This window comes from Pongo abelii, chromosome 5 (assembly GCF_028885655.2).
Source record: "Pongo abelii isolate AG06213 chromosome 5, NHGRI_mPonAbe1-v2.0_pri, whole genome shotgun sequence".
In the NCBI taxonomy this organism is placed as follows: Eukaryota; Metazoa; Chordata; class Mammalia; order Primates; family Hominidae; genus Pongo; species Pongo abelii.
Window position 1 is genome coordinate 46,407,223 of NC_071990.2, and position 23,850 is coordinate 46,431,072.

A 23,850-nucleotide genomic window follows, 5' to 3' on the forward strand; every position below is an offset into this window, starting at 1 on the left:
AGGCCATTTCCAATTATTTGATTCTATTCTATTAAGAGGTTTTATAATGAAATGGGAATTATGTGCCAACATTCCTTACTGGTATTATCGTTTTAAAAAATAAGACATTCACCAAATTTTAGGAAGCACTTAAATTTGGTTAAATTTTTAACTATGTCACTTTAGTTCTTCACATCCAATTTGTCCTTTCTTTCTGGAATAGTTATACAATTTTACCTACTCATTAGCCAATTGGCACATATATATACATGAAATCACAGTACTATCCATGTGTCTGTAAAGTGCTATTTTCTTCAAGGAAAGCCTTTCTTTTCAGGGCTTCCTCTTTCCTCTAAGAAGCCACATGTAATACCATGCCTCTCCCAAACTTCTTGATTACTTAGAAATCTAAAGCACAGCCTTAGGTTGTTGGAATGAAAAAGACTGAGATGACCAGGCAGGTCAAAAGTACTACCTTGGAAGTAGAAGTCTATTAGTGAACTTGGATTCATCTTTGACTCCACTGAGCACCTGGTAGGCGGGTATTCACATATTTCTTGAAACAGGGCTATATCATCTCGGCTCCCGTGTTTTGATACCTGTTACCACAAAGAGTTATTTTGCTGCTTCTTCTAGTATGCACACTTTACCACTATTCTGGGTGTCTTGTAAACATCTCACATGTGGTCCTAATTTTTTTTTCCAGGCTCCACACAGTTCTTTTCAAGGATTGAGTGGCCAATATTTTACCTAATATGGTTTGTGCTCTTTTGCAACTTTGAATCTTCAAATGCTCAAATCTAAAAGATGCTTGTGCTCTGTTATTATGTGCTACCAGAAAGAAAACAAACATTGTTTTATCCAATTTGATTTTAATGTAATTAATAGTGATTTAATTTTCAAAGGAGCAAATAATTACAAACAAGAGAAAACATTGCTGAGATGGTGCCTGGTCGCTTCTATTCGGGCCATTGCTGAACTATATAGAAAAAAAGTATATTCATGGTATCTTCATTATTATGAAAATCACAGTAATATGACTCATCAGGAAATCACAATAATTTTATGACAGAAAGAATATATTTAAAACGAATCTGTCAGTATTTGACTCTCTTTTGAGGGAAAAATAAATGAAAACCATGTTCTCTGGAAAGAAATAAGACATGAAATGCCCACAGTTGCATTCTGCTCTTGGGAATACATCTCCAAAATTCAAGGTTCAAAGGTTATCACATTTGATTTTCAACACTTATCACTTTCTTCTTCTCTCAATTTATGGAGATAGATTTCTACATTCAGTATTCGGGATTATTAGAAATTTCCTTCAGTTTGAACAATGAGTAACAAGTATTCTGTGACATGGGTGCAAAAAGTTGTCATTTTCAATCAAGTTATAAGACATAACTGTCCATAAAGTGCATTCAAATTAAAGTACCCATCAGGAGAGAAATTTAAAGTGCAATATATAAGGTACTTTACATAGTGCAAAGTTGCTAAATATATACATTATATGTGCCAAGTCCAAATAAAGCAGGATCTTATCTATCCCTATGCTACAGTGAACAATGGAGACATACTTTCACATCTTTATTCCTTTGCAGGTGTAAGTATTTTGGTCCCTGTGTGTGTGTGTGTGTGTGTGTGTGTGTGTGTGTACCTAAATATGTAACTGCTTAATGGTTTCTGCAAATGTCTGGAACTGGTTTCCCAGAATTTGAAACCTTTAAACACTGATATAATTATGGAATCTCCACTTCAATATACAAATCCACTTCAAAGTAACATTAGGCTTGTAATAATGGTTGAGCTATTTCAGCATGCATATCTTGTAAGGCAGGTATTTGACTGTGAATTAAATGTTTAATGAAAATTATAAAAAATACAATCACTATAATGCTGCCAAGAGAGACCCCTATGAAATAAGGGTATGACCCCTCTTGGTCATATTCTGCTGGTTTAACACTACCAGGGAGGAGTATAGTACTCTGTGTATAAGGGACCACCCTTGGCATTGCTGAATTGAGCAGATCCTGGACATTCCAGAATGATCCATTGTGTGGCATGGTGGTGATATTGAGGAGGTGACATAGTAGTGGGTACAAATCTGTGGAGTTCATGGCTTCTTTTGAGAAATTCTTTCTGAAGGCAGGACCATGGGCTAAAAATATTGGATGCATTTCTGCTAACGCATTATCATAACCGTGGTTGCCTACTGTAAAGAGAAAGTATGTGAAAAAGTTAGCCAACTATGCATTAAAATGGACATAATTGTTGCATGGTCAAATTCTGAACTTAAATGCACATCTTATCTAGTTTGACTGTAAACATAAAATAATCTTTGACAAACAATCTCTGCTGTTGTCCACATCACAATTCTCTTCAGGAAATGAAGAGTCAAATGCTTGTGAATCTTTCTTACAGGCCAACAGTGGCTTAAACAGCAGGGGAAGAAGGGTAAAGAACAAAGCAGAGCCAAGTTAGGGAAAAATTAGGTGTTTTTTTGTTTGTTTGTTTTGTTTTGTTTTTGTTTTTTACTAGTGGCAAAGTAATATTCAGCAAATACTTATTGGGTACCTACTATGTTCCAATTATTGTTCTAAAGATAAAGAGATAAAGGTGCCCTTAGTCTTAATCTGAAGCCAATAAACACATAGTTACCAATAAAAGGGAAAATACAATACATAAAGAAAAACAAAAGAAACCATAAAAATCAAACCTGTACTTACAGCTATAATCTACTACTAAAAAACAAAGGTCAGATTGGAGGAGAGTAAGAAACTCCTGATTTTGGTGGCTGTAATCAGGATCCAACTTAGCATTATGTGCTTTTAGTGTGGCTACAAATAAGGTAAAAACTTGGGGGTCTTCTGACATATGTATCAAGTGACATAAAATGGATACGAAATTGATAATAGCTGGATTTCAAAGGCATGTGTGCCGAGCATGGTATCAAGGTACAAGGCAAAGGAGCTACTGCTGATAAGATGGCACCCAAGGAAAACTGACAGGCTTTATCTTAAAGGTGGCAAGGAGAATGACTAGTAAATCCATCTCTAATACCCATACTTGCTTCAGGGAACTAATCAATAGGAACACTCCCTGCCCCGTCCCCCTCGAAAAAATCCTAAATCAGTTTTTCTAAAAGTCATAAACTGACCCCTAGTAATTTCAAAGTAATTTGAAATCTACCAGGAAAAATGTATCTAAAGAAGTCATTCTGGATGCCATGATTCTTTTAGGTTTATTTAAGTAAAAATAGCACTGAAGTTATGAATCACTAGTAATTATCTGACAGGGTACTGTGCTATTTCATTAATTGATAGTCACACTGGGAATATATCATTATATACTTTGTAATTGACTGGATGATTGCTGTGTTCATTTCTATAAGAAGTTGGGACCTAGACTCTCACTCATGAAGGCAAAGATAATTATCTTATATCACACTTCTTACTAGAAATTCAGACTTAAAATTAAGTCATTGTGACTTACGTAAAAACTTTCCTATGAATAGGGACTTTGTTTTGTAGTGGTTGCCCCAATCATAAATGCTTGATCAAGTAGATGGTATTTATAATGAATGCCTAAGGGCAATGGTTCTCAAACTTTTGTGTGTTTCACCAGGGCCTCACAGTTTCAAATTCAGTAGGTCTGTTTTGGGCCCAATAATTTGCATTTCTAACAAGCTCTCAGCTGATGTGGATGCTGCTGGGCCAGGGAACACACTTTGAGAACCACTGCTTTGGGGCATTAGGGCTTAACTATTCTGGCTTAGGTATACAGTGGTCAATCTTTAATTAATTATTGAATCATTAAACATAATATAAATTGAGTATTATTAAGGTTTTCTATCAAAAATAGAGGTGACCAATCTATTGTGTAACTGTAGTTCAGCAAACCATTTCTAGAGGGCCCTTTGAGTTTATATTAACTTTAAAATACAAATCTTGCCAAAGATAGCAGTCCTGTTTTGAACAAGCCCTCTAACATAAGAGCTACCTGCACAAGATATAAAAATCTGAACATTGATTTATGGATCATTATCTGTACGTAAAAACTGGTGGTTTTTTTTTGTTTTTTTTTTTTTGAGACAGTCTTGCTCTGTCGCCCAGGCTGGAGTACAGTGGCACGATCTCGGCTCACTGCAAGCTCCGCCTCCCAGGTTCACCCCATTCTCCTGCCTCAGCCTCCTGAGTAGTTGGGGCTACAGGCGCCCACCACCATGCCCAGCTAATTTTTTGTATTTTTTTAGTAGAGACGGGGTTTCACAGTGTTAGCCAGGATGGTCTCGATCTCCTGACCTCGTGATCCGCCTGCCTCAGCCTCCCAAAGTGCTGGGATTACAGGCGAGAGCCACTGCGCCCAGCCAAAAACTGTTTTAAGAACCAGAAACCATGTATCTGTATACATCTGCCACTATGAGTCACGAACACACTACAATGCCATTGTCAGGCATCTGCTTTTCTTTTAATCAATAAACATGATAGAAACCCAATTCTACCTAAAGGGACATTTTGTATATATCTTTTATATATTAAGGACCAATATCTAAAAAAAGCATTTCTAGATAAGTACTAAAACATTGTAGTTCCCTAACATTCAAGTAACAGACAGTAAAAATATCAATCAATAAACTGCTGTATTATGTATTTAAACTGTTGTATTTTAGCAAAAAGTAATGCAGAATGGAAAGAAATACTGTAACATACTCACACAGAAAGTCATCTGACTTATTCTGTAAAATGTGCCACCCTTCGTCAGCCACTGCTATGATTGGTTGAATTCGACTGTTGTATTTGTAATGCCACCTTTCTGGAATCTCTTCTTTTTTGTAAACAGTAAGATTAGGATGAGCGTGAGTTAGTGCTTCATAGACTTCATCAAATTTACCTAAAGAGAAGGGAGGAGAGGCACTCAGAACAAAATACTCATAGCTACCATCAACCATGGGCAACAGACTTGCTACGGAGGTGAAAAGCCAGAGAGCTGAACATAAGAAAAAATTCTTTTTCCCCTTGGGGAAAACAATTTTGGGAGGGGAAACTAGGAAATAATCTTCTGTTGTAAGTTCACCTTATAGAATTAAGGAAGGGCATTTTATAGAACCAGAAACCTCTAAAGACTTCGATACACACATATTAATTAGTGACACTATGTAAAATGTCTAGGGTACTGCAATACCCAAATAAAAATGGCTAGGTTCTGGTAGTTGTGGGTGCAGACACAAAGAATCTCCAGACAAGAAAACATGGTGAGGGGTGGGTGAGGGCTGGGAAAAGAGACTGGAGGTGGAAAGCAGTTTGTAAAATGGAAACATCTGAAAACACTGGAGGTGTTGCCAAAGTACTCCCTATAACTACAAATGCAGTTACCCAGGCACTGTCTTTCATCCTCCTCCTGTTTTTCAAATCCATTGCTGAGGTTGCATCCTTACCTTCCACACCACAACAAGAGGACATCATTCCAATTTTATAAAGGAAATTGAAGGGTTAGTGTAATTTTCTCCCCTTCCCTTTCTTCTTCCCTTCCTCCCTCCCTCCCTCCTCTCTTTCGCCCCCTTCTTTTCCCTCCCTCTCTCTCTCTTTCCCCCTCAGTCTCTCTTTTTCTTTCTTTCTTTTCTTTCGACTGTGTCTCCCTGTCGCCCAAGGTGGAGTGCAGTGATATGATCATAGCGCACTGTAACCTGGAATTCCTGGGCTCAAGCAACCCTTCCACCTCAGCCTGGGACACGGGCATGTGTCACCACACCAGGCTATTTTTTTTTCATTTTTTTTTTTTTTTTTAGCAACAGGGTCTTGCTATGTTGCCCAGGCTGGCCTGGAACTCCTGGCCTCACTTGACCCTGCTGCCTCGGCCTCCCAAAGTGCTGAGATTATAGGCTTGAGCAACCACTCCTAGCTAATTTTCTTAAACCAGAAAAAAAGTGCTGTTTGCTGAAAACTGCGTGTGTAAAACACACGCATATTTTAACATTCGCTGTTTCATATGATTCTCCTAATTCCCCTCTGAGGGATGGAATTCTCATTTGTGAAATATTATAGCTTTTCAAAATCTGTTCTCTCATTTGATACCTAAGACCAACCCTGCAAAGTGATAAAATATGTCAAAGAGCATGTCTGAGTCATGTTGTCACTTATTTTGTGACCTCAGGATGTTAAACCTTTTGAGGTCATTTAGCTGTCATTTACTTGTCTTTAAAATGGAGACAATACTGAGGTGACAGGTTTGGTATGAGGATTCCAGGAGAGGTTTGTAAAAAGTTTAAGGTATTTTTATTACTTTCCACACTTATAAGGAAAATAAACCTCAGATTGACCAAAGCTCTTTCTCCTTCTTATCTTCCACAGCTTCCTTGTTAAGCAGGTCCAAATTAGGAACCTATAAAAGGCTTTGGGGCTTCTATGAAATAACTGTACATGTATTCAAGTTTTGTATGTATCTTTCCATCTCAATTTTTCTGAGAAGGGAGGCTATAGCTTTCATAATATTCTATGGTTCCAAAATGGTTAAAACCTACTGCCATACATACATAGAGCACATCAATTTCAGTATTCTAGGAAAAAGGAAAAAAAAATTAGGCTTTGAGAAAAGAGATTTTGTCTTTTCAGAGTCTGAGGATTAAATCCCAGAATATTACCATGACACAGGCAAAGTCTACTTTAAAGGCACAGCAACAGAAATCCCTATTCATTTGATCACATTGGGCAAATGCACATCTAGTCTCAGCTCACCATTCATTCAGTCAGCCTTACCTTCTTTTGGCAAGATGGCTGCTACTGGAGATTGATCAATCAGGGTATAGTGGTCTTTATCCAGGTACTGGTCAAGTTCTATTAACCTTTCCTCAGAGCACTGCGTCATTCCATGATCACTTGTGATGATTAGGTTCAGAGTGTTCCACAATTTCGCCTTTTTTAGCATTTGTATGAGATATCCTAACTTCTTGTCAATATCTGAAATGACAGGCCCCATGAGCGGACTGTCAGGTCCCAAATGGTGCCCCATGTCATCAGGGTCTTCCCAATAGAGAAGACCAAGATTTATGGGCTCTTTTGACGTAAACCATTCAATAATTTTGGCAACTCTATCTTCAAATGAAACTGACTCATTGTAAGGCATGTAATGAGTAGGAAAGCGCTTATGTATTTTTACATCTGTTCCGGGCCACATGGCTGCACCACTAGTATGTCCTGCCCTCTGGTTTGTGATCCATATTGGTGTCGCTTCTTCCCAAAACTTGGAATCATAAATATTCATGTGATCCAAGGAGAAAGATTTGTTCCGAATAGGATCAAACATATCATTTGCAACAATCCCATGATTCTCTGCAAAGAGGCCAGTTACCAAAGTATAATGGTTAGGGTAGGTTTTTGTAATAAAAACATTAGTAACTTGCTTCACATGAACACCATATTTCATAATATAATGAAAATGGGGCGTTGGAACTTTATATAAGTAATCCCAACGGAATCCATCAAAAGAAACTAGTAGAACCTTTTGCTGGTCTGGTTGGAGAGAAAAAGTGGTTGAAAGACTCAGTGCAGCAAGTATGAAGGACACCAAGAGAAATTTTGAAGTCATTTTCAAAGTACTTGATCAGTTCAGTGTAAGATAATCTGTAGAATAAACATATAGAAATTAAAGGCAATAATTTTGTTTTGTATACTTTACCCCAAACTCAGAGTAACAGTGCTTAGCAATCCCAGTTATATTCATAAATCACAGCCTGGAAGAATTATGTCACAGAACTCCATATTAGATAAGAGACCTGGGGCTAACTGAATAATAAAGCTAATAAGTTTAGTTGCATTTAAATGACTTTTTCACTTCTGAGAATTTATCTAAATATCCCTCAAAGGAATTATTTAAATGAGCTCTTCAACAGCATTTTAAAATATGACATCATTTACATAAAACTTTTTAGGAACATTTTCAGTTTGATCCAGACTTTTGACTTCTGGTCAGAAACTTTTTTATAGTCAAATACCTGTGAACATCCTTAACATTATGGCTAGACCAACTATGGTAACTTAGCAACAATGAAGTATCATTAGCAAATCAAATAATGGTGCATATATATATTATATATATATGTATATGCACACTTCTATTTTCAACCCCTATGTTTAGTTCATCACAGACAAAAGAAGTATTACTAAAGAGAGAGGAAAATAGATGAATTTGGTTTCTTGAAGTGAAATAACATTTAGGACATCCAGATATATTTATTGAAAAGTAATCTGCATTAATTTATTAATAATCAAATCATAGCCTTCGTTAAACTAAATAATTAGATTCTAAACTAAATATTAACAGAAATATAATTCTGAAATTTGTTATTGACTTTCCTAATGTTAAAATTTGTCAAAATTTAATCTTATCATTGATAGGTGTAGTAAAAGCACTTCCCTGGTTTAAAAGCACTTCCTTGATTCTCTGGGAATCAAGGTAGTTGGTCTTTTCCCCTAATCTGTGTATATTTCTAAAATACTTTCATTCTATTGGAGAAAGCTAATAAGACGCTGTATGGATAAACAATAGATATGTAAATTTTGTCAGTTTTCATCAGGCGTGCACATCCAGCAGGGATCTTTTGTTCTCTCATTTTTCTACCCATTCCTGCATGAAGGTATTTATAAACCCACCAAAACTTAGATCAAACCACACTTATACAAATAAATCTCTTGAAACTGGCTTTTGATATCTTCCTAAGCTGAAGACTTTTTTTTTTGAGAGGGAGTCTCACTCTGTTGCCCAAGCTGGTGTGCAGTGGCATGATCTCAGCTTACTGCATCTTCCGCCTCCCATGTTCAAGCAATTCTCCTGCCTCAGTCTCCCGAGTAGCTGGGACTACAGGCGCCCGCCACCACACCCGGCTAATTTTTGTATTTTCAGTAGAGACAGGGTTTCGCCATGTTGGCCAGCCTGGTCTCAAAACTGCTGACCTCAGGTGATTCACTCGTCTCGGCCCCTCAAAGTGCTGGGATTACAGGCATGAGCCACCGCAGCCAGCCTGAAGACATTTTTAAACTTCAAAAATATATCCTGTTTCACCTTGGTGTATTATAGGTACAGGTAAATAAAAACTACTTGGCATGGTTGCTTTGCTTTCAGAAGTACAAGGTATATGTACATTGTGGGTATTCGCTGAGGGCAATAAATTCTGTTTTGCTGGTTTTAAACTGTGCTTTCACCATACCTAGACATTTCTTAAACTGAAATTGTTTTAGGTATTGGTCTCAAGATGATAGCTCAAATGTTATATTTAAAAACGGTTTCTTGGATGGCAATACTCTCTCTGATTCTGGAAGGAACATTAAAAACAGTTGCAGCAGGGAATAGCAAATAGGTTACCACAAATATATTTACTCACCTATCTGGCTATGGATGGTAGTTGCTCTCTCTGTCCTTTCTCCCCCTAATTTGCTCTCCCACCTTTTTAAAACAAGGAAGGCTAGTATCAACCAAACGTAATTTAAAGCTAAAAGCAGAGAAAATGAACCACATGGAACACCTCATTTTCATCTATCTTAGCAAATTAATTCGGCACATCTGTAAGCAGGAGAAAACTGCTGTCTTGGGACCAACAAAAGTAAGCAAAGATTAAGTGTTGTCTAAAGCTTAGGAATGTTTGGCAAGAAGACTCAACATCAGATCCATGACACAGAGCAATAAACAGAGGTGGGGGGTGGGGAATTAAAACAATCAGATTTTTTTTTTTTCTTTTTCGTGCACAAAATGCTACACAAAACAGTGGAATCCCTGGATCTGGCTCCAAATCTCATTGAGTACTTTCCAGTTCTTTCTCCCCTCCAACCCTTCCTCCACAAAGAGACTTGGAGATCAGGAAGGAAGGGGCACCGATTAAAGGGAAGAGGGAAAGTGCAGAAGGAGTAGGTTTGTGTAGCTCGGGTAGACGTCAAGGGCGGGGGTGTCCATCTTCTCCACCAGGATTCCATCCTAGCCACCCAGAAGGGTCGCGGCGTAGGTTATGTTCCCAATCCCCAGTCATCCCTCCCACCGAGGCCTGGGCTTCTTAGATGTGCAGTGGCAAGGAGGGGGCGTTGCTTTAGGGACCCAGAGGAGCAGTGTGGGTCCCCGGGAGGGAAGCCACCCACCCCCCTGGACTCACCCTCGCAGCGATCCGTTCAGTCCGTATTAGTTTGGGGCAACGGGAGGGAGGGTCTGGAGGAGACTCCCTCCGGCGCGCCGCGGGTAACTGCGGGAAGGTGACTGGAGGAAAGGGCACCCCCGGAACGCGCAGGAGCTCACCTGCGCTCAACTCTGGAGCGGAGCACCTGACCGCGCCGCTTCCCCGCCCCGCCTCCTGGCTGCTATTGGTTGCTGCAGAGATAGTCACCTCTGCCTGGGTTGCCCCCGAAAGCCAGGCTTCCAGGAGTAGCTGCACGGCCTGTCAATCAGCGGGGGCAGGGGCGGGCGCTGCCTGGGTTTGGAGGGTGGAGGGTGGAGGGTGGAGGGTGGAGGGTGGAGGGGGAGGGGACTCCCGGGGGCCGGGACCCAGCTGGGAGGCCGAAGGCGTGGGGTGGCCAATTGCTTGGTCACACACAAAACCTTCCGGCAACGTGCCTTTTCCAGGGGACCAGCTGTGCTGGAGTCAGTGATGCTAAGAGATTGCGTGCCACCCCAATGGTGGGTGTACTCTAACATTCACTGTTTTTTGTTTAAAAGTGACTTGTATTCTCTGATTTCTTATCTCAGGCTTTTTTCCATCCCCCGTCCCCCACCCCCTGCCTTGTCACGAATTGGCGATGGGGCACACCATGGGCTTTGCTCTGAGGAACACCTGCACACCCGAGGATGCCAGTGGGACGATGAAGTTTCATTCTTTTTATTAGTGGGTGTTATCTGCTTTACCTCAGAAAGAATTTATTAACCTAGTCAACTCTGCAGCCCCAACGTTTGCAGTCCAGGTTTTTGCAATTGAGGTCCCTGAGGTATATTTGTGGTATACCTAGCATGGCACCTGAAATTGTGCGAATTAAACCAAGTCAGGTTCAGGATTAGGTTAATTTGCACAGGAGAGAGGCTGAACAGCTACCCTGTCTGGTGGTGGCATCTGAGCTCAGACTCTGTTTCTACCTTTGTTTGCAAAGTAAACATTAAAACTACAAACATCAGGTCTGATTACTCTTTCAGTGCTTCTTGTGTGTTAGTGCCCCTATTTTGTCTTTTTCCATACTGTAGTGGATTATTTTCTCAGTTTTTTTGGGGTAATCAATGGCATTTTTAGGCCTGAGGGAGTGTAGGCAGGTACTTAGTTTGCCAGTATGATCCCAGCTGTCTTTACCATAAATTATAGCAGTGATATCAAACTACCCTGAAATAATTTGTCCATCTACACAATCCCATCTAGAATTCTGACCTAATTAGAACTCTAGTTCTATCTGCAGTAGGCAATAATATCAGGTTGATTGTTACAATGTAAGTTTAACATCTAATTAGCTGGTGAAACTGGGAGCATATCTGCAACGGTGGTTTTGGCTCCTGCCCAGAGCTCGGATCCCTTGTCTGGTGTGCTGGAGCTTTAAAGTGAATAGAGATTTCTGTTGATATTTAATTAAGCCATGCAAACATTTTGGTCATAGCTTTTTCTCTGTCTGCTTCTAATAGAGGGACAATCTCAACCCCAAACATTGCTACCTCCTAACTGGGTCATCCCATCCCAAAGGGCATCTGGGCACTCTTCCATGGCCTTTTATTCGTGGTAACTTGAGTTTATGGTTTTCAACACGTGGGATGGGGATCAAGAGGGAGGCTGGTTTCTATGTTTAGTGAGACCCAAAAACAATGAAGTTGAACAAATTGTTCCAATTCCCCAAAGCCCTGTCCTTTGAAATTGCCCAAACTTGGAACAGAGTGGTCCAATCTTATAAGTCCTTGTCGCCCAGAATAGGTCAACTGTGTGCTCTCCCAAAACACTCAAAGGACAATGTATGCTTATCAGAGAGCAGGAGTGGTGAAAATGGGCCTGACTTTTGTTCGGATCACTGAACATTGTTGGACTCTGTTTGGATGACAACCTGCTTTGCTCTGCAAATTTTATGGAAGTCATGATTGTATTCACCAGCTATTCCTGTGAAACAGGCACGGTAGAGCTGGTAACCACAGTGCACAACACAGAAAAGTGCTCATAAGAGTGCCAGATTCCTCCCAGAAGTCCGTATAATGACATCAAATGTTCACCTGATAGGCTTGTTATTACCTTATGTTGTTCATGGGGAGAAAGTCTGGTTTACATAGTATAGAGGAATGAATGTAAAACATGAGATTCCTGCTCCCACATCTGCACCTGCCTTCCTGTTTTATTGTTGCCTCAGTATCTGTCTATTTACAATAGGTTTTCAGAAAGTTTTAGCAGCAGAAACCACAACCTGCTATTGACTGTAACTATTCTTTTATTCTCTGTTATTGAATTAGTGGAATTCTGATTGAATAATAGTGTAACAGAAGAACCAACTTCTTTCTTTCAAAGGTTTTGGGGTCGGGTGGGGAGGGAGATCCCTCTGCCTGCCCAAGGAAGTCTAATACAGGTTGAGAGCGGGATAATTTTCTTCATCAGGGGCTAGAAGAGCTTTGTGCTAAAACTGAAATGCGATCTGTTCTTTATGAAACAATCAAAACTGGCTCTACCACAGAAGTCTTGTTTTTCAGAACTAGACTTCATGGTAGGAAAAATAAACACATAATTTTACAATTAAAAATCTTTAAAGGTGCATTCCAGCACATTATACCACAAATGGCTAAACTAAAAGAAAGTTCATCTCTTAATCCTTTGTAGAACATTCTGCAAAATGTGGATCTCACATATTCAATGGCCATAGATAGGAACCACTGGGATTCTGCTTCTGCACTGCTCTTAATTCATGATAAACAGTGGTCTTCACTAATCTTGACTCATTAGCAGAAGTTCAGTCCAATGAGTGAAATGTTGAATTATAGAATAGTCAAAAACTTAGCCCAAGAATTTTTATGCATATTAATAAATTAGGCTTCTAGTGATATGCTTGAACTAATTAGAATGAGTTTTAAACAAGCAATTATTATGCTTTTATCCTCAGAAAGCTTTATATAAGTCAAATATAAACCTATTTGTATTGTTCTATTCTGTAAATTGTATTCATAGTGCTTTAGTTCTAGGACTGCCTTAACAAATTATCACAAACTGGGTGACTTACGACAAACAGAAATGTATTCTCACATAGTTCTGGAGGCCAGAAGTCTGAAATCAAGATGTATTCAGGGCCACGCTCTCTCTGAGACTCTGAGAAGAATCCTTGCTTGGCCCTAACAGCTGCTGGGAATTCTGGTATTCCTTGGCTTGCTGCAGCATAGCTCCAATCTCTGCCTCTACTGTCACTGGATGCTCTACTCTGTGTGTCCCTGTGTCACGTGGCCTTCTTATAAGGACACCAGTCATTGGGATTAAGGCCCTCTTCAGCCCAGTATGGCTTCATCTAAATTTAATTACATATGCAAAGATCCTACTTCCAAATAAGGTCACATTCTGAGGTTCCAGGTGAATGTATATTTCGGAAGGACACTTACTCAACCCAGTACATATAGCTAGCAGAAAGTTTAATTTTATGGCCCAGCCTAGATCGAAAGTTGATGGATTACCAATAAAATGGCTCAAATCAAGGTAACTGACAACATCTGATACTGACAAGGATTCAGAGCTATAATATATTGCTGGACTATCATACATTGCTGGACTATCATACACTGCTGGTGGGAATGGACTTCCACTATGGAAGTCAGTTTTGAAGTTTCTTATAAAGTTAAATATACACATGACATACAACCCAGGAATCTCACTCCTGGGTATTTATCTAAGAGAAACAAAGACAGACGTCCACTGAAAAACCGGTCAACAAATTTTTACAGCAGCTTTATTCATAATCATGTAAAGCTAGAAACCATGCAAATGTCCCTCAGCTAGTGAATAAACAAATTGTAGTGTGTCCGTAAATGCAATACTGTTTGGCAATAAGAAGGAATACAGAACTCATGCATGCAACAACATGGATGAATCTGAAAAGCATTTTTCTAGGTGAACAAAGCCAGACACAAATGGCCATACACTGTATGATTCCGTTTATATGATATTCTAGAAAGGGCAAAACAGTGGAAATAGAAACCAAATCAGCAGTTGCCAAGGACTAGGGGTGAGGGGAGGGGATTGGCTAGAAAGGGGCACAAAGAATTTTTTTATGTGATAGAATTTTGATTGCTTTTGTAGTTACATCACTAAGTTTGTCAAAATTCAGAGAACTATGTGCCTAAAAATGTTTAATTTTACTGTGTGGAAATTATACCTCAGTAAACAGCAGCAACAATAAATAAACCCTACCCTGCGATAATACCTCACACCTCACACCAAAGTTCACGAATTGGTGCTGGTGGTGGTTGACTCTCAGTGGCCTTTCCTGTGTGTACGGGTGCATACCAGTTCTTCCTGCAGGATGTGAGTGCTTCCAAGTGCAGGAGCTCCACGGGGCCTGCTCTGCTGTGTGTCATTCCTTTTGCCTCATGAATGAAGTCAGGAAACTATGAAGTAAAACCGAAACAAGGCTAAACAATTATTTTCTTTTTCTTTTCGTTCTTTCTTTCTTTCTTTTTTTTTTTTTTTTTTTTTTTTTTGAGATAGAGTCTTGCTCTGTTGCCCAGGCTGGAGTGCAGTGGTGTGATCTTGGCTCACTGCAACCTCTGCCTCCCAGATTCAAGCAATTCTCCTGCCTCAACCTCCCGAGTAGCTGGGATTACAGACATGCACCACCACACCAGGCTAAATTTTTATACTTTGTGGATCACAAAGTCAGGAGTTCGAGACCAGCCTGGCCAACATGGTAAAACCCCACCTCTACTACAAATATTTTCTAAGCTATAACTGAATGTCATTTGTTGAATAACTAACTCAGTGCAGGATGCAGTCATATAGCAGGAGAGATAGTCATCTTCTGGTATTTGGTTTGAGGCCTATTTTGTAAGACGTATTCTCAGGAGCCAAATACGAAACTGCACATGTGTTTGTGGTGCATGGGGTGAAAACATTTTGTTAAAACCACATTCTCAGTTCTTTGTAAAGCTCATAACACCCCTTAGATGCCTGAACATACTTAGTTTAACATCACTATTTAAAAAATTATTGGCTCCTTGTGGGTATTGTAATTCTGTAAATTTACTAGCCGTGGGGGAGGACCTAAAAATATTGTCCTCTATCCAGATCAAAAATACATTTTTCCACTCTAGGTATTTGCACTTAAAATGTAAATGTAAATATTCTTCGCAACAATTTTGTAGCTTGAGGTTGCACCAAGGAATTCTTTGGTAAGTGTGAATCTTTATGAACAGGCCAAGCAGGCAGCAAGTGCTTTATGCCTTTAAGGTGTTCTTGGCAGGGAAGGGGCAGGGGACGTCATGGGAGAGTTCTCCCTGCCCAATTCCTGGATGGTTGCAATTTCATAATTGCAAATTAATCTCTTAGCCTTAAGACTTTTCTCTCTCAGGAGCGATGTCATATGCACCTCTATTAGCTATTTATATACACGTGTGTGACTAAGGTTGTCTGATTCACTCCAATTTGCATAATTGGTTGGGGAGAAAAGCCCTTAGAAGAATGCAGGTGGGTATTGTCTTTCAAAGGTTAGTAAATAGAGGGGGCAGCTCTAGAGGAAAGTGAAAACAGAAAAAGGAAGGGGAGCAAACTCCAAGCTGGCATTCCTCATAATTTGTTCAAAGCTAGTCCTGTTCTTTGCTCATCATTAAGCAGCAGATCACTGTAGGGAAGTATGAAGTCATAGGCAACAGAGGAACCTGGTTTATGAAGGTGCTCTGATTTGACCTTTGTAAAATTTTAAATGGCCTTTCATCTAGAAAATGCATATAATGTATAAAATCCTTGAGAGCTTTCCTATTCTTCTAGTCACTTTCATCCTTACTCCTCCACACCTGTTGTCACCTGTTGTCTGATTCCACAAAGGACTCCATCCTCCCACACCTTGCTTGGGCAATCTCCTGGCCTATATACTTCTCTGCTTTCTAATGAGAACCCTATTTTGTAGGAAAATCCATTCAGTGTGAATGGATTTATGCTGATCTGCTCATCTATTCTTGCTAGGACATACTACATGTTGGGGTTCTTTGGCCAGAGTTAGCTGTTCTAGTCATGGTGATGGGGCTGTTTTAAAATAACAGGCTGATTTAACCTGTTATTTTATTTTATTTTATTTTATTTTTGAGATGGAGTCTCCCTCTGTTGCCCAGGCTGGAGTGCAGTAGCAAGATCTTGGCTCACTGAAACCTCTGCCTCCCAGGTTCAAGCGATTCTCCTGCCTTGGCCTCCTGAGTAGCTGGGATTTTAACCTGTTATTTTTTTAAAAAAACAAAACAGGTTTATTCGTGATTTTCTTAACATAAAATGAAATGTGATTCATTTAATATAAATTTGTTGATTTGAATTATACAATTCAGGGTTAACTGGCATTTTAAGGCCTCATTGGCCTGTTTAAACCAAGTGATGTAACTGAGAATGATCATCTGTGGAATCACTGAAATGTTCATTTATTCACAGGGTAATCATTGAGTCATGATTCTATTTTACATTCATATTGTGCTTGCTAGTTTTTGAAATCCATTTTGAAGATGGTCAACAGCATTACTGAGTTCATTTCTCATGGCCGCACACTATGCTCAGTAAGAATTGGTGGCTTAACCAAAGCTGCATATCTAAACATTTGAAATCAGGGAAAAATAAAGTAAGTTCTACAAGAGAGGAACAAACAAAAGTGATATAGAAGTGCATGGGACAGAGAAATTAGCTCTGACTGAAGAAGACATGGGTATTCCACCGCAGAGGTAGGAATGGAGAGTCTGGTGTTGAAGCAGAGCCTTGGAAGATGGTGGGATTTCAACGAAGCAGGTGAAACAGAGAAGAATGTAAGAACATGCACCTGGTGAGAGGGCCCAGGCGTGCTTGTGGAGGGCCTAGAAAAACTGGGTTAGGATTTGGGGTCAGTCCTGTGGGCAGTGCGGGGCAGTTGAAGGTTCTTGAGGAGGCGCACGTCGTGAGCAAAGCCATGAAGATAATTTCTGAATCACAAGTAGTGCGAGGTGGCACAGTAGTTTAGCACCTTGACATTTATTTAATATCAATGTGTAATTGATATTGAAATTAACGTTGCTTCTTTGACTATCTCTTTTGGCAGGAACTACCAGTTGTCATACCATACCCAGGCTAACCCATTCTTATGACCTTTCTGCTGAAAAATGTAAAGTACTTTGGCTTTTTGTTTAGTGCATATTGAGAGGCCGTGAGCATTTCTCTTCTTGTTTCTTCTTGGCAACATCTGTTAGCCTATTCCTAATGCACTGTGCAGCATAGCTTATTAGGTTGTGTTTTTGGTGTTACCCAAATTTTGGGATAAGCACCTGTCATTAAAACACAGCCCTGTGAGTCAGAAAAAATAGACGTGTTAGTGTGAATGAATGTATACTTTCTGGTCATTTTGAGAGGTGGCATCATTGTCATATGCTATAAGTTTGTTTGCAATATTTTGTTAATCACAAAGTGAATGGTGAAGGGGATGGTGTGCAAGACAAGGGAAAAAGTTGGAGGGGCATTTCAAAACTTGCCAGAGTGTGTAGTATAATTTCATTGAAAAAAATGATAACAAATCAACCACACTAAGCAATTGTATGTAGGAGTAGGAAGAGTAGAAAAGAGATGGGTGGCAGAGAGACAATTGTAAAGCCAGAAAAATGGTCTGTATGGGTGGTGAAGGTATTATAGTATGAAATGGAGTAAATAACAATATTACTAGAATTACAATAACAATGCTTGTTAATTAGTGGCAACCAAATAGCAGACACTGTGCAAAGCAACACATACTCCTTATATCACTTAGTTCTTATCATAACCCTGTGAAATACAAATGAGTCTTTTCCTATGCCAGCTCAGGAAAGAAAATCCCAGAGAGATTAACTCACTGAAGATCACTCAACTAGTAAATAGCAGAACTAGACTGCTCATTAATCTCAGTAAGACCCAAAGGGGGAACACGAGAGAGACATTCTGGGGACAAACTTGATCTTTGGACTGACACAAACTTAGGTCCATAGAAACCATGCCCTGGGGGTTACTGACAAGTAGTCTGTGGACTTCATGTCAGAGTCTGGGATTCCAGATTTCTCCAGGAGGTCCTCAATGGTAGAATCTGAACAGTGGAGAGCACAGTAGAGGAGTGCCTAAGCCCAGTTTTGGATCCATGAAGGGAAGATTTAGTATTTTGCCAGCCAGTGGAATAACTCATTTCTGTTATCAGGCCATGTGGGGATAGGGAGCTCTCGCAGCCTCTTCCTTCAACAATCAGTAAACAGAAATGGTGTGAGAGAGACAAGCAAACAAGACTGGAGTTGCCATCCAGAGATGGGCACCCCCGTGATGGACATGGACCTTGGTATTAAAATGACCTTGGGTGAGGATGGCTGCTCAGTATTGAAATAAAAGGTAGACAGACTCATGAGTAGGGATTTGAAAAGCTTGAAGGGTGGTTTATAGGAGGAAGCATGGGCATCAATAGTCAAGGCAGCATGATCATGACAGATTTGAGAGAGAGAGCCCTGGACTGCCTAAGTGAGAATCAGTCAATTCCAAACTATTTAATACTAAGGTGAGTAGCTGCTGTGATCCTAGCCCTGTGATGGGAACTGAGAAAGTTGGATACAGGGAGGAGTAAGATATACTTCCTGACTCCAAAGGGATGGAAACACTGCTTAAAGAGATGACACAAGTGAACATGAAATAATTACAAATGGAACAAAATTGTATTAAATCAAACACTAAATTGATGCTTTTTGAAGGTCTCATTTTTGTTTGGGGAGGAGTTATCCCTCCAATGTCTGAATGCTCAATAACATTCTGCCTTCCCAGTTCACCCTATTTTCATTTCCCCCTAAGCTGCTATGGGCTCTTTTCTTTTAGGAGATTCCACTACTAATGAATGCTTTGAAGAAATAGTATTAGTTTAGAGAGGAACAGTGGTAGTCACAGGACTGTCTTGGGAGGGATTTTGGGCTACCTCCCATAATCTTTATCACTTGTATAAAATCTCTATATAGAGCTTTGGGCAGAGCTTTGAGCAGCACACTTGATTGTCTACTTTGTATGGAAGGAAAAGTGACCTTAGGTAGCAATAGGTAGTGGTGAATGATTTGGCTAGTTTGTTCAGGGCCTGGAAGGACCAGAATGGGAAGAGTGAGGACAAGGAGGCAGGGGAAAGAGATATGTTGGCCCTATAGATGGTGGGCGCCAAGCGTGCGGATCTGTCTGTCTTGTGGTGATGCCCAGCAAGCCTCTTTTGCAGAAGGGGATCTCAACCATCAGGTGGACAGGGTGAGTAAACCAGGAAGAAACCAACATTTCTTCCTGGTTATTGCAGTACCAGTGCAAGTTGGCATTCAGTGGTGGCAGGAATAGAAGTATGCAAACACCTAACAGAATGGGATTCAGTTCACAAAGGGCTTATCTAGCCAGTGCTGAATGTCAGCCTCAGAGACTGATGCTAACCCGTCAATTGAGGAAAACAGCAGTAATTTGTCCTTACCAGAGGTTACATCTACACCAAGTATGAATCAACACTTCAGCTTGCCTGATCTATCAATATGGGATCTCACAACATTTCCTCAGATAAGGGACCAATTTTGCTGCAAAGGACATACAACAATGATTACAGGATTCACTGGTTCCACCATATATCCCATCACCCAGAAGCAGCTGGCCTAGCTGAATGATGCAATGGGCTTAAAGGCTCAGCTAAGTGGCCCTCTCCGAGAACACATTCTGAAGGTTGGAGCATGATCCTCAATTTTGGGATATATGCATTGAAATAAGGACTGATACATGGTGCTCTATCCTTAATGGTTAGAAAACTCAGATCTGGTAATCAAGGAAATAGAAGTGATCCCTACATGATCATCCCCAGTGACCTATTTGTGAAATTTGTTCTTCCTGTCTTCTAACCTTAGGCTCTGTTAGGTTAGAGAACATCGTTCCCAGTAAGGGCTATGTCTCCACCAGCAAAGTGAGGATTCCACTGAATTTGAAGCTGGGTCTACCACCTGGCCACCTTGGACTCCTCATGCCAGTGGATCAGAAGGCAGTTATAGTAATGTTGGGGTAAGTAACCTGCTTTTCTTGATGGGAGAGTGTTGATACTACATAATGGGAACAGGGAAGAATATGCTTACTTGTATATCTTCTATCTCTTTATTCTTCTGATTTCCGAGAGATTGCCTCTTTGTCTGATTTTCTAATTCACGAATTTATTCTTTAACTGTTTCTATCCTTTCTTTATCCCATCTTTGTTGTAGTTTTTCAGCTATCATACCTCATATATTTTCATTTTTAATGATTTTTATTCTTCTTCATATTACTAATAGCTTGGTACATCTCTTTAAGTATATTTATCATGTTTACATAAAATTCTTGTTCTATCTCTTTTAACACTTTTGTTTCAAATGGTATATCTTAAAGATTTTTGGATTTTTTGAGGTAGTTTTAAGTTGCATTATTATTTTGGATTTTTAATTTAGGTTTCTCTTTAAATGTTTTAATAAGTAGTGGGGAAGGGCCGAAGGCCAGGTCCTAGCCTAAGCTAAGTTATCGTGATACATTTAAGGATAAGTGAGGGTCTAATGCCTGAGGGCAGATGCTTATTCCTATAGACTATCTTGGGCAGATGCTTATTCCTATGGACTATCTTTCAAGGTTCTCAAACTCCTATCCACAGATTTTCCCACCATTTAAAATTAGTTCTTGTGTGTGGTGTGAAATAGAGTGTAAGTGCAAATAAGAGTCTAAGTTTAATTTTTTTTTTTATGGATAGCCAATTGTTCCAGTACAAGTTGTTAAAAGGTATTTTATTTGCTTTTAAATTGCTTTGGTTCCTTTATCATGAACAATTTGCTTTATAAGCATGGATCTATTTCTGGCCTCTCAATTCTAGCTCATTGACCTGTTTGTCTATCTTCTTGTCAATACTACACTGTCTTGATTACCAAAGCTTTGTAATAAGTCTTGAGGTGAGGTAGTGTGAGTTCTCCAACATTGCTCTTTCTCAAGATTGTTTTGACTATTTTAGGTCCTTTGCCTTTTCATATAAATGTTAAAATCAGCTTTTCTATGATCCTTTTTCTATCTATTCTTTTTCTGTAAAAATGCTGGTCTGGCATGTGATTGGGATGACAGCAGATCTACATACCAATTTAGGGAGAACATTCAAGCTTACAATATTAAGTATTCTGGTGCATGAACATGGGAAATGTCTCCAGTTTTTAAAATGAGCAAATTGAGGTTTAGAAAGCCTAAATGACTTGATAGGGTTATAGACCTGAAAGCAGCAGCAGCTTTTTAAATCTGTTTACAATTAATTGACTCACCAGAATGGCCTACACTCTTCTTTTCCTCTGCAAATCATATTAACTGCTACCCCATGGCATTGTAAACTTTTTTGGCTAATCTATTTCTGTCTAACACGACTGCTTCTGCCAGATAAATTTTAGACTTATCTAGAGTCAGTTGGGTTTTTTCCAGTATCTAGTTTTTGAAATAGTGTTTGTTGTTAGAATTAAATAATTTAAATAAAATACATTCTAACCTAGGGATTAAATTTTTAAAAAATTTATCTTGTCAGAGATGCACAAAAAGATTTTGGTATGACAATATTTATCATAGTCTTAATACTAATACTTCCCACTAGGAAACAGTCTAAATGTCTCATAAAAGGAAATGATTAAGAACATTTGGTATTTTTATGTGATGGCTACTATTCAGCCATTATAAACCACATATTCAAAGAATTTTTAATAATATGTGGGAATTCCTATGATAAAATATGTGAAGAGAAAAGCAGGATATAAAGCTATACTGATGCTTTTTGACTTAAAGTGGGGTTACATACTGATAAACCCATTATAAGTTGAAAATATCATAAGAGGAAAATGGATTTAATACACCTAGCCTACTCTACTTTAAATGTGCTCAGAACATTTATATTAGCCTATGATGTAAGTGATTAGTTGGGCAAAATCATCTGTCAAATGCTATTTTGTAATAGGGTAATGAATACCTCATGCAATTTGTTGAATACTGTACTGAAAGTGAAAAACAGTGTGTTTGTATGGGTACTTGAAGTATGGTTTATACTGAATGCGTTCCACTTCTGTAACATCATAAAATCGAAGAAAAGTAACTCAAGGGCCATCTGTACATGTATAGAAGAATCCTGGTATTTACAGTATTCCTGAATTTTCTACTCTTGCCTGTGTAGCTTCCTGCGATCTTTCTTGTTATTTTGGGGGCATATTTCCATAATCACCTCAATTCTCTGTGTGAGAGACACATATGGCAAAGATGGCATAAACACAAACACTGACTTTATACTCCTCCACCCCCAGTGACTTGGTCACAAGGCAATTCTATTGTAATTGAACCAGGGTGGGCGGTGTGGTGGGGGACTGGTGTAAGTCCTGGAATCCAAAGGCACAAAGGCATGAGAACCAGGGACTTCAATGTCCAAGGGCAGGAGATGAATGTCCCAGTTCATAAAGACTGAAAAGAGCAAAATTGGCCTTTCTCTGTCTTATGTTCTATTTGAGCCCTCATCGGATTGGAGATGCCTGCGCTCATTGGTGAGGGCAGATCTTCTTTACTTAGTCTAACAATTCAAAATGCTAATCTCTTCTGGAGATACTCTCACTGAGCATCCCTTAGCCCAGTCAAGTTGACACATAAAATTAACCACCACACCCATAAAGTGCATTCAGAACTCTGACCTCATCCTATGCCTTTTAGATGCTATTCTGTCTCCCTCATATCATGTTTTTTATTCTGCTGTGTAGTTTGTGAAAAACAATTTTCTTAACTCCCATGATTAAGGCCATTTCACGGCATTTAATTTCCCCTATGGGATCTTACCATCATTGGGTAGAACATCCAGTGTGATGTGTTTTGTACCCCAGAACTGGCCATATAGATTTCTGTTTTTACAAGTGATGCTAGATAAATCCTGTGGCATTTTAGATAATGGCTATCTGACCCTATGGGGAGCACTGTTTGCACTCAAATGATGAATTATCTTCCCTGATACAACAATGAGGAAATATCCCCCAAAATAAGCGGGACCAACTTTATCTCAGGATTCGCATATCTCCTATTCATTTGTTCATAATTTTCCAGAGAAATCAGATTTATTATTTCAGTGCTGATAACATCAGAGTTAGAAAGATAAAGAATCTATTCTGAGAGGAAGGTAAAAACGAAATTGGGGCATAAGTAATGCTCACACATGAAAAGAGGTGAGTTATTCAGTACAGTCACTGGCTCGATAAGATAGAAGAAACCCCATGGGTACTATCTGATAAGGACTAAGTAAAGAAACTGGCAAAGATGAGTGTTTGTGAGTGTTTGAATGGGACATGATGTGGGGTAAGTGGATTTGCTGCTGTATTTTCCCTACTGCTTTAGCTCTTAGGTTGTGCAATGTCTGTTTTAAAGAAAAGTATAACTGCAGTATAAATTCACCAAGGAGCCATGTGGAATCCCGAAAACGACCTGGATGTGATCCTCTGACTACATTCCATTCATATTCCTCCACACTGGCAGTATTCCAGGACCTGAAAAACATGACTTGCTGTGGAACTTTGCAAAATCCCCCTGGAGGAAGCTACTACTCATTGATTTAAAATGGACAGAAAGGCTGTTTCGAACACTTGCTTAAGCAGTTTTCCTCCTATTAATTTATTTACTTCTTACAATGATCCAGCGAAGTGGGTACCATCATCCATCTCATTTTA

General features: G+C 39.4%; 1 protein-coding gene across 3 annotated transcripts; it reads right to left on the reverse strand.

The window, feature by feature from the left end:
* Positions 1 to 834: 834 nt before the first annotated feature.
* ENPP5 (ectonucleotide pyrophosphatase/phosphodiesterase family member 5) lies at positions 835 to 10,421 on the reverse strand. Of its 3 annotated transcripts, none has more exons than XM_063724821.1 (5): positions 10,252 to 10,421; positions 9,353 to 9,414; positions 6,732 to 7,595; positions 4,693 to 4,869; positions 835 to 2,191 (listed from the first exon to the last, which is right to left on the reverse strand). In XM_063724821.1, the coding sequence occupies exons 3-5, from the start codon at positions 7,558 to 7,560 to the stop codon at positions 1,764 to 1,766; spliced, it is 1,434 nt and encodes a 477-aa protein (XP_063580891.1). In that variant the 5' UTR covers positions 7,561 to 7,595; positions 9,353 to 9,414; positions 10,252 to 10,421; the 3' UTR covers positions 835 to 1,763. The 3 variants fall into 3 exon arrangements, with proteins under 3 accessions (XP_063580891.1, XP_009240209.3, XP_024104806.2); XM_009241934.4 differs by having other exon boundaries at positions 10,112 to 10,399; XM_024249038.3 differs by lacking the exon at positions 9,353 to 9,414 and having other exon boundaries at positions 10,112 to 10,373.
* Positions 10,422 to 23,850: the final 13,429 nt, after the last annotated feature.

Coding starts and splice junctions, on each gene's coding strand:
- ENPP5 (XM_063724821.1), bottom strand. CDS start 7,560: ATGACTTCAAAATTTCTCTTGGTGTCCTTCATACTTGCTGCACTGAGT. Junction 4,870..6,731: donor AGCCATCTTGCCAAAAGAAG/GTAAGGCTGACT, acceptor CCTTCTCTTTAG/GTAAATTTGATGAAGTCTAT. Junction 2,192..4,692: donor TAAGTCAGATGACTTTCTGT/GTGAGTATGTTA, acceptor TTCTCTTTACAG/TAGGCAACCACGGTTATGAT.